At 39.9% G+C, this 9,594-nt stretch overlaps 1 protein-coding gene across 1 annotated transcript in view; it reads left to right on the forward strand.

The window, feature by feature from the left end:
* LOC108575338 (angiogenic factor with G patch and FHA domains 1) overlaps positions 1–8,584 on the forward strand; it is a 28,981-nt gene extending 20,397 nt beyond the window's left edge. Inside the window, exon 9 of the mRNA XM_017938104.1 lies at positions 8,097–8,584. Coding sequence (XP_017793593.1) covers positions 8,097–8,246 — 150 coding nt within the window. The 3' untranslated portion in view covers positions 8,247–8,584. The remainder of the gene's footprint in view (positions 1–8,096) is intronic.
* Positions 8,585–9,594: the final 1,010 nt, after the last annotated feature.

Consider the following 9,594-nt stretch of genomic DNA (forward strand, 5'->3'; position numbering starts at 1 on the left):
ATGGTGGAAGTAATTATAGTGAAGTGGTATCTTGACGATAATAACAAAGAAAAAGTGGGTATAATTCCAGCATAGAGGATCGCGTCAGATCTCTGTTTAAAGCATTCATGTTTTACCTTCTTCTTTTTTTTTTACTTTTTATTTAAACATAGACCGTTCGTTTTTATTCGTAATTTAGTTACATCGATTATCCAGGCTAGAGTAATTTATACAATAGTTAATTATACCGTTCTTCTTTCCTTATTACAATGGACAGTTTCAGGGTGTCAAACAGGTAACGATTTAAATATTCATTTGCTTCGAAAATTATTTACGAAGACCAGTTTATCTTATTAAACATTATGAACTTGTATATTTTTGTATTTGTATATATTATTCCTTTTTGTACGCAATTACGAAACGACGCTTATTTTAATACACTGCGTAAAACCATCAAAGGATCGTTACTTTAAAGGGTTCTGTAATATTATGTCATCTAAGGATAAGCGATAGAAAAGGAAGAAGTGCTTACAGAGTGACATGTTACTCGTACGATATAAAGTATCGCGTTTAACCCTGCTGTCGACGCTCGGTGATTATCGAACGCTGGATACAATCTACATTTTTACAAATTTTATAAAATACGTAGTATTCGAGTTGCCAGCAGTCAATGGGTTAAAGCGATCGTTAAACAGAAACGAATAAAAAACTCTAGAACCACTCTAATTTCACACATTTACCTTTCGAACACCGAGCTCTATTTTCACAAAAACAGCTTACTTTCCCAACATTCAAAATACCTGCAAACCCCCAAAAAATCTAAAATTACCCTTCTACCTCCGCGACCAACTAAACCATCTCTTTAAGTCTGCTCCAGCTAGCCTGGAAAGAGACAACATAATCACAGTAGTAGGATACCGTGTTCCTAGGCATGCTCATACGTTGTTCATTCAATTTTCCACACCGTTGTCGTCCTCGCTTCGACAGCCGCGTGTGTCACAGAGGAGAGGCAGAGAACTGGTGGTGGGAAAAGAAAAGCGACGCCGTTTGAAAGCCGTCGAAGGAAAAGCGCGAAGTGACAGAGATAGAGAGAGAGAGAGAGAGAGTACGAGGCGCGACGTTTATTTTCACAGGTACACAGAGCTTCGTCTCCGCCACCACCACCACCGCCGCCGCCGCCGCTGGCAGACATAGTGGCGACGTTGTAAACGAGCAAAGTTTCGAACCCAATATGCTGTCTCCGCGCTCCGGAGAGCCCATATTCAACCTGTCAAGGTGCGGTGCACGTGCGTCCGCGTCGCTTCCCCGGCATACCAGACGGGCAAACCGGGACAAACTTTCGAACTGGCACAGACCGTCTGGCACCCTACCACCTACTCTTGCCGGCGGACCCGCGAATTCTCAATATGTTATTGTACCAGCGGCACCATTTTATCTGGATGCCTCTCCGACTGGCATCGAACGACCGACTCTACGCTGCCTCATGTCTGCGCCTCCTCTCGCTCTTCTAGCCCCGTAATTTCCTTCCTCTCTCTCTCTTTCTCTCTCTGTCACATGGCCCGTGGTGGCTTGCTAAAGTTCAAAGGTGCACGTGCACCACGCTTGCCACGATTCCGGCCGAGATGTCTCCTTTCTCTCGATGGAAATCGTCGAGGCTTTTCGGCTTCCTGGCCGACACGGAAACGAACGGGAAACAAGGTTGCGCGTTCTGTATGATCGTCAGAGCGGGGGATTGTTTCGGGGTGTTGGGGATGAAATTTGTTTTAGTTGGCTCTTTCGGGGTGTTTGGAGTGGGAAAGGTGGAGATTGGGAGGTTTGTGATAGGATCGTTTTGTTGTTCATTGAAATATTGTTGGAGGGACTTGTTTTTTTTTTTGTATGAGAGAGTACAACGGGAGTTGAATATTATCTAAAATATTGGGAATAGTATAGCGGGATTTCTTAATTGTCTTCTTTAGCTATGCTGGTGTGAGACAATTTCTGTATCGTTTTGAAGGGTGAATAAGGTGGAAGACAAATTTTTTTGAGGTTACAATCAAGGTTTAAATTGGAGGTGAAACTTTCTTTCGTGAAAAAAATTTTTCTTCATCCTGGGAAATTATTTAGATTGGTAATAAATTAGGTGGCCCGTAAGATTGTAGTCTCTACGCGAAGTATAGCAAAAATTGCTGTATTTAAACCTGACCTGCTATTTAGAAAACTAAATTGATTAATAACAAAATCGTTAAAGATAATTAACTGTATTAAAGATCAGAAGAAGCAAATTCTAGATATTTTTCAAGAATAAAAATTACTATAGATTTCAATCTTAACGTATTTTAAAAATGATACACTCCACAACAAACACCTCTAAAATCGTATAAAGAAGCAACATTTCAAAGTAGATAAAAGAAAAGAAAAATAGTTTACCTAAAATGCAACGGTAATTACACCGGAAAGTTGTTTAAGAAACGCAATTAGCGCTGTTGGTCACAGAACTATGCCACAAGGGAAAGATTAAAGGCACCGTAGAAGACAAAAGTGTCGCGAAGGAAAAAAAAAAAAAAAGACGAGAAGAATGTGCGTGGCGACGGAGTAAGAACAATGGAATGCAAAGCACCAGAAATTGAATGAAACAGCGTGCGGAATATAAAAAGCGGAATGAAAGCACGTGGGTAGGAAAAATGGGTAACAGGTCGTAGACACTGCAGACACGGTGACGAGTTTGCACGGTATAATTGATAATCACGGTACATTGCCTCCGTTTGCCTCTGTCATTCATCCAACCGGCTTGGCCTATTTGCCTATTTTCCACCCTTTTAGTTCCCGCCTTGGCACCGCGCATCACTTTTCGCGTTTCCTCGCCAGAGATTCAACGGTTTATCGTTCATTTTACGGCCACTTTCGCAACTTAGCTACCACTACGCTTTCGAATAGTCGACATTCAAGCTATGAATAAGATTGTTTAACGATTGCCACCTGTGTTTGGACAGAAGTGCCGACAAGCTGTGAAAACGTTTCGTGAATTGAACGATTAGACGTCTCAATGGAAATACAAAGTTATCCAATTTGAAATGATTTTTGGTGAAGTTTGAAGATCAATGCACGATTAAACATTGGGAATTAAGGGTTGAGGATTTTTTTCCAAATCCTTTTCGAATCCTCCTAATTTCACATTTGAAAAGACTTTTGGGTACAATTTTAAAGCTAACATACGATTAAACTTGAGAATTTTCTTGAAACACTTTGAAATCGTGAAATCTCCGTGAAAATTTGAATTGGTAAAAGATACATTTCTCAATATCTCGATGAAAATAGAAAATTATTAAATTTGAAAAGACTCGAGGAAACATTTCGAGATAAGATTAAATTTGGGAATTAACGTTTAAAAATTTCCTTAAAATACTCCCAAGTCGGGAATCTCCGTGAAAGTTTGAATTGTGAAAAGATACATTTCCTACGAAAAAGAATTCCTGTAAATTTCAGAAGATCTCGAGATCAAATTTGAAGATTAATACACGATTAAGTTTAAGAACGAACGTTCGAGAATATTCCAGAAATACTTCGAGATCGTGTGAAATCTCCGTGAAACTTTTAGTTACTGAAAGATACATTTCCAGTCGGTTTTGAATTATTATCCGCTCCGAGTCCGTCGAATAATTAAAAATCCGACGGCTGGTTTGGTATCTCTTCGACCTGACTAAAGGTTGATTCATAAAGCAAAGAGTTTTCTCATAAAGTAAGTATGATATCTGGGTCGCGACATTCGTGCGACGATCGATCGATGAAAATAATTCAACGATCGAACGTTGCTCGGTTCACTTGGCCGTCTATGGCTTACATTACGAGGCTGGTTCTCGGTTCAGCCACCGATTTATGGTCCGTCTGCATCGTACATAAGAAAACGGCCGCGTTTGTCCCGCAGACACTTTTAATCCGTTTTTAATAAGTAATCCGGGGTATCGTTGCCTCGACCATCTGTCCATCGTGTGCAGCTGTGATAAGTTTAGATTTGAACGGTCGATGGCCCACGTAACCTTCTTTAAAAGATCGGATCGAGACAATCAGCGACGATCGTGTAACAAGTCAACCATAATTTTAGCAATTTTTTAAAACAGTCACCCTAATATTTCTCTCGCGATATGATAATTATTGCACTTGAAGTGTATTAAAGTATGCGAATAAAATATGTGAATTACGAAAATATGCCGTGGTAATGGAACCTTTATTAATTGCACATTATAATTGTAATTTAAATGACAATAAACTGCAGACACTTTTCAACTATATTCGCTGTAGTTAATTGATATCACGTTTATCAATGAAAATTCATTTATAAGCGGATCATGTATGATACACTTATTAGAAATATGCAATATCCTTTTGTATTAGGTCATCCCATAAGTTCGTGACAAATTTTATGATTTAGATCAATATTTCCAACAAACCTTTAAATTTGATATAATAACACGTAAGCGCTTTCCCGTTCCACAACGTTCCACCTATTTTTTTGGTAAGACCATTATGTGGTCGTTATAGAATTTCCTTGGATTTTTATTAGAATATTTCTCGCTTTCGGCACGAACTTATGGGATGACCTAATATATATTTTTAAAGAGAAAAACTGCAATATATGCAAAATAAAGAGCGCACGATTAAAACTCATCATAGGCAAAAGAAATTTCTATCCAGGCTCCACTTTACTACCAATTTTTAATAATCACAAGATCAATTAAAATCCTGCACAAACTAAAACGGCAATCATTAAGCAATACTGCACAATTTCTAAAGAAAGAAAAAAAAGTTACTAAACGACATCCTCCAAGTCAGTCGCACGAATCACACATCCGATCGTACCTGTACAGCATAACAGCATACCGCCTCGTTAAACGATTTTACCCACAACATCAGCTCAATGTGTATGATCAACGACGAACACTTGGAGGTAAGACATCGTCTCGCCGATGATAATCAAGAATACATAAAGTATAAATTACGCGAAAATTGGAATCGCGTTAAAAATCGAGCGCGATGCACCAGAAACTGCTATCTCTCCCTCTCGTACCACGGGAACGCGTCTATCGAGTATAATAAAAGTGACGCGACGTGTTACATGAACGTTAGGTAACCATTAAAAAAATTCGCCAAGCGATGACTCAACGACGAGCCAACAAGAAAAACTAATTCCGCTTCAGAGATAACGCTCCGGCTGGAGAGAGAGATTAATCATCTTCGTGACATAAATCAGGTAAAATATATATTCGCGAGATTCCATCGGCGGCTAAAGAGGAGATGGCAGAAGGAGGAGGAGGAGGAGGATAGAGGTGGGGAAGAAGAGATAGAGAGACAAGGAGGAGAGGTCGTGGTGTTTGTCTTTTGCGAGCAGCGAGAGGAGAGAGAACGGACGAGCGAGCGCCAGTTATAATATATATAAGTGGTCTAGACAGGCCAGACGGATGCATCATCGCCATCATCGTCGAGCGAGAAAGCGAAACTCGAGTCGAGCCGTTTTGCTCCTGAACGTCTCGCGAGCTCGTCAATCGAGTAACGAGCGCTCATTTTACGCGCACGATAACGCGTCTGTCGCTCGATCATGATCCGTTCTCATCTTTCCACCGCGACCCAACCCCTCCCTCCCTCCCACTCCTTCGTCCTTTTCGCGAATTTCTCTATCGTCCTTCGTTCCTCTACTCCTCTTCGGCTCTCCTTGCTTCGTGTTCCGGAGGGCACCGAGGCGAGGACGAGCCGTGGCAAGAAAGGTGGTGCAGCCGCGGCGGATTTTCCATGGGAGAATTTCTTGGATGCTGGTTAAAGTGGTTGTTCGAGGATGCGATGCCTGTGGTACTTAATAGTTTAGGAAAGCTCATCGTGTAAATTAGATGTTTCGTCGGATTATTAATGTTCAGGTGGTTATTTTTACAAGTGTACAGGTAGCTTCGGAGAGCAGCAGGATCTCTATCTAACGGTCTAATTACAATCTTCACTTGCGAAGAACCGGGGTGTATTAACCCTTTGCACTCTAATAATTGCACGTAAAATTCAGGTGTTTCTATGTTATCGAAATAGTGCAAATTAACAGAAGAAATAGAAATAAGTAAATTTATTTTCTTTCTCAAAACAAAACCTCGGATTCTCACAAGTTTCGCTATTAATCTTGCGGAGAAGTGCTCGGAGTGCACAGGGCTAAAAATTGATAGCAACGACGGTGTAAATGTTTCGCACGATGTTTAGATAGCTTCTGATGCGGTGAAACTAATTTTTGTATACTTTTTTCGGGGGAGTTTTTCGTTGGGATCGTTTGACCGGGTCTTGGGAACGACTTTCCAGCCAGAAATCGGGCAATTTGATACGGATTGTATCAAGAAAATATTAAGAAAATTCGCCGAGGCGGGTATTTTCGCGGCAAGAAACTTGTAAAAATGAATACAGCGACCCAATATTTATGAAAACCGTGTTAATTATTATATTTCGTCATTCCTTTAGCTCACCGTTTCTTTAATGAGTTATTTCTGCGGCTTGGTGAATTCCACGTAGGCGAAAGTAAGAACACTCGACTCCGTTAAAGCCTGAAAACCATTCGCCTGTGTTGCATTTTGCAGCTACTTCAAACTTATAAACGAGGTTCTTTTAAGATACAGGCAAGTGAGCAAAGAAACCTTGTGAAATGCATCTCGAGATTTTCCGAGGCGCTTGCCTCTCCATAAAATCACAGAAATTCCTTCTGGATACTTCTGGTTAATATTTAACGCTAATTCAACAATTCCCAGTATTGCAAATCCTCGTTCTCCGCGACTTTTCTCCATTAATTCTACGATTTTCTTAAAAATAATGCACTTGCAACACGACTATATTACACGCGTCTTTTGTTATATTTCTCTTAGTAGTTCGTTCCAGAATACCAAGTTCCCGTTCGACATTTCCACCGTATTATTCCCGTTTTATTTGTCAGTGTTACTACCATTCCGTTCGTATCCCTAAGCGAGACGCTTTTTCCACTTATTTCTGCCTTCCAGTCAGATCAGACGTTGTTTTCCTGTTCCACGCCGGGATCCTTTCCTCGTCTCTCCTTTTTGCGCTCTTCCCATTCTTTCCTTTTCGTCTCTTTTCCTTTCAACCAAGTAAGTCAAGTGCCGACGAAGCTAGATAGGGCCTCATTTACAAGCCAGACGGGGGAGTCCACTTGGCCCAAATACGCGTCGAGAGAGGGTATTCTGCCCAGTGGTTGCGACTCGGAACTTTAAAGTAACCCTCCCTCAATAAGAGCCGCTGCCAAATAATCTTTCGCCTCGTTCGTTCGATTTGCCTCTTTCTTTTTTTCTTTCCCTTCGCGTGCACGTCGACAAGGGTACCGAGAATGAAATAATTAAGTGGAGAGACAGTTTCTTATTTCGAATAATCGCTGTATCGACCGTTGCGATTTTAACGAAGATCGCGGCTTTCGCGGAGGAAGCAGAAGAGACGCAGTATGATCGTGGAATACTTGCAACGAAGAGTAACAATAAGAGTGTAAGACATTTCAAAATTTGCTTTGTGTTGAAAAATTGCGCTTTTTTCAAATTGTAAGATTTGGAATTCTAAAATTACTTTTAGTTTCTCTGGCAATTTTAACGCATAACGATCTACCATGTTCTACCGTATTATTCACACCGACTGATACTTCAATCTCGTCTGCAATTTAAAAAAATTTCCTCCCGTAATATCGCCGATGTAATAGCATTCTTTATCAGTTCTCCTAGAATTCATTATGAGACACCCGTTGTAATACGTTCGGTCGGTAATGTCGACTTCTTAAACTTCAATTTTCAAAAAGTATATCTTTTCAAAAGTTCATTTCTCAGAAGGCGTAACTTTGAATCACCGCCGTTCGAAGCGCGCAAATTTCGCAGGCAAAAGTTCCCCCGCCTGCGGTTGCACATCGATCATTTTTACAATGCGAAACTCGTCGTTGTATCTTTAACGTTGCGCAAGGCTTTTGCGCGCACAGGTTCACAGTACCTCTAATTATAACGAGTCCGTTTACTATAATTAAACGAACGAATAAGCAGAAAACTAAGAGCGCGTTTATGTAAAGCGAGTGAGAAACATTACGTGGGAACAAAAATCTGCTTATCTTGTATTCATTTATGCTCTGCTTGCAGGTATCTTTGACGAATAATCCGAGCAAAACCGGTCTCGGCGCAACGAGCGAATTTCCTACAATCGAACTAGATTCTACGACGGAAAAGAAGCAGGCGTTATGGCGAAAGACCCAGCAACGTTACAAAGAAATAACCGACCATGCGAAATAATTGCACCGTCAACGTTCGTTAAGGAGCGAGAGAGAAAAAGGAGAAAAAAAAAGAGCGCTCGATTTGCATTGCACATGATTTTTCATCGTCTGTCACGGTAAGAGGCGAAGACAATTACACGTTCACCAGCCTCGAATCTCATTAGCTACAACGTGCGAAACGGGGAGAATTTTTGCAGAATAACACCGACGGATTAAATTGCCGGGCATTAAACGGCGCAAAGTTGTATCGTAACGATTCAAATACTAGAATTATTTATACCGCTTGTCAACTTGTACATAGAGAGAGAGAGACAGAGAAGGAATACGCAATTAGTACAAAGTAATGTAAGAATAAGATAGGGAAAAACGAAAAGAAAAATACGAAAGTGTGACACGCGATATGTTTATAGAGTGTGTCTTGTTATAAATAAACATTTTCATATACTCCATTTGTAGCCTATCCTATAATGCAAATCGTATGCACTTTTTTTCTTCTTCGATAAAGAGCCCTCCTTTTCACGTCTGCAGTGTATAAATAATAAGGATCGATCGGTTACTCAATTTTATTTTTATACGCACACCCGTGCAGAAGAAGTGTCGTGTTAGATTTTGTTGCAATATTACGCTTGAGAAATGCAGCTAATGTGTTCGAAATATTGCACAAGCCGCTACATTTCTTAAGTTTATTTTCCAACGTCCTTTATTTCTACGTTATTAAGAATTCATTTATTTCGCGTACTTTTAGTCTTTCACTTGAATTTTCCTTGCCGTTCTATTCACGATTGTAGAACTTATACTGTTCCAACACCGTTCTCTTATTTTTCTAAGAGCGCATAAATTCGCTTCGAAACGTCTAATTGTCAGCTTAAGTTCACTTGAGCACGTTATTTCACGGAACAATTTTCCTATTATTCTTGGCCATTTTTACCGAGTTATAATTAAGACTAATTTACGACCACATTTATTTCCCCTTTGACACTATTATTCCCTTGGCTTCAACGATAATATTTGCGTGGTGTGACATAGTGTATCTAATTTCATGGTCCAACTGTTTGGTTTGCAAAGCATGAAATGTACCCTTCGTGAACTCTGTACTTAATTATATCGTTGGGTACTTGTTCGGAAAAGTTAACAATGTGTCAAACATTTTTACGACGAACACTTCGAGACTTGCAAGTGTAAATCTGTTTGTGTGATAAATTATTATCGACAAGTAATCGTAAATTGTACATTTAGAGAGTAAGCAAATTGGAATACGATATTACCACGATATTAATCATATGTGGCAACTTTGTATTATTGATATTATCAGAAGAAACGTTTGTTTGGTAAATAAAATAATTTAGCAGTGTAAAGTATCGTTCAAT

Source organism: Habropoda laboriosa, unplaced genomic scaffold (assembly GCF_001263275.1).
Source record: "Habropoda laboriosa isolate 0110345459 unplaced genomic scaffold, ASM126327v1 scaffold143, whole genome shotgun sequence".
Lineage (NCBI taxonomy): Eukaryota > Metazoa > Arthropoda > Insecta > Hymenoptera > Apidae > Habropoda > Habropoda laboriosa.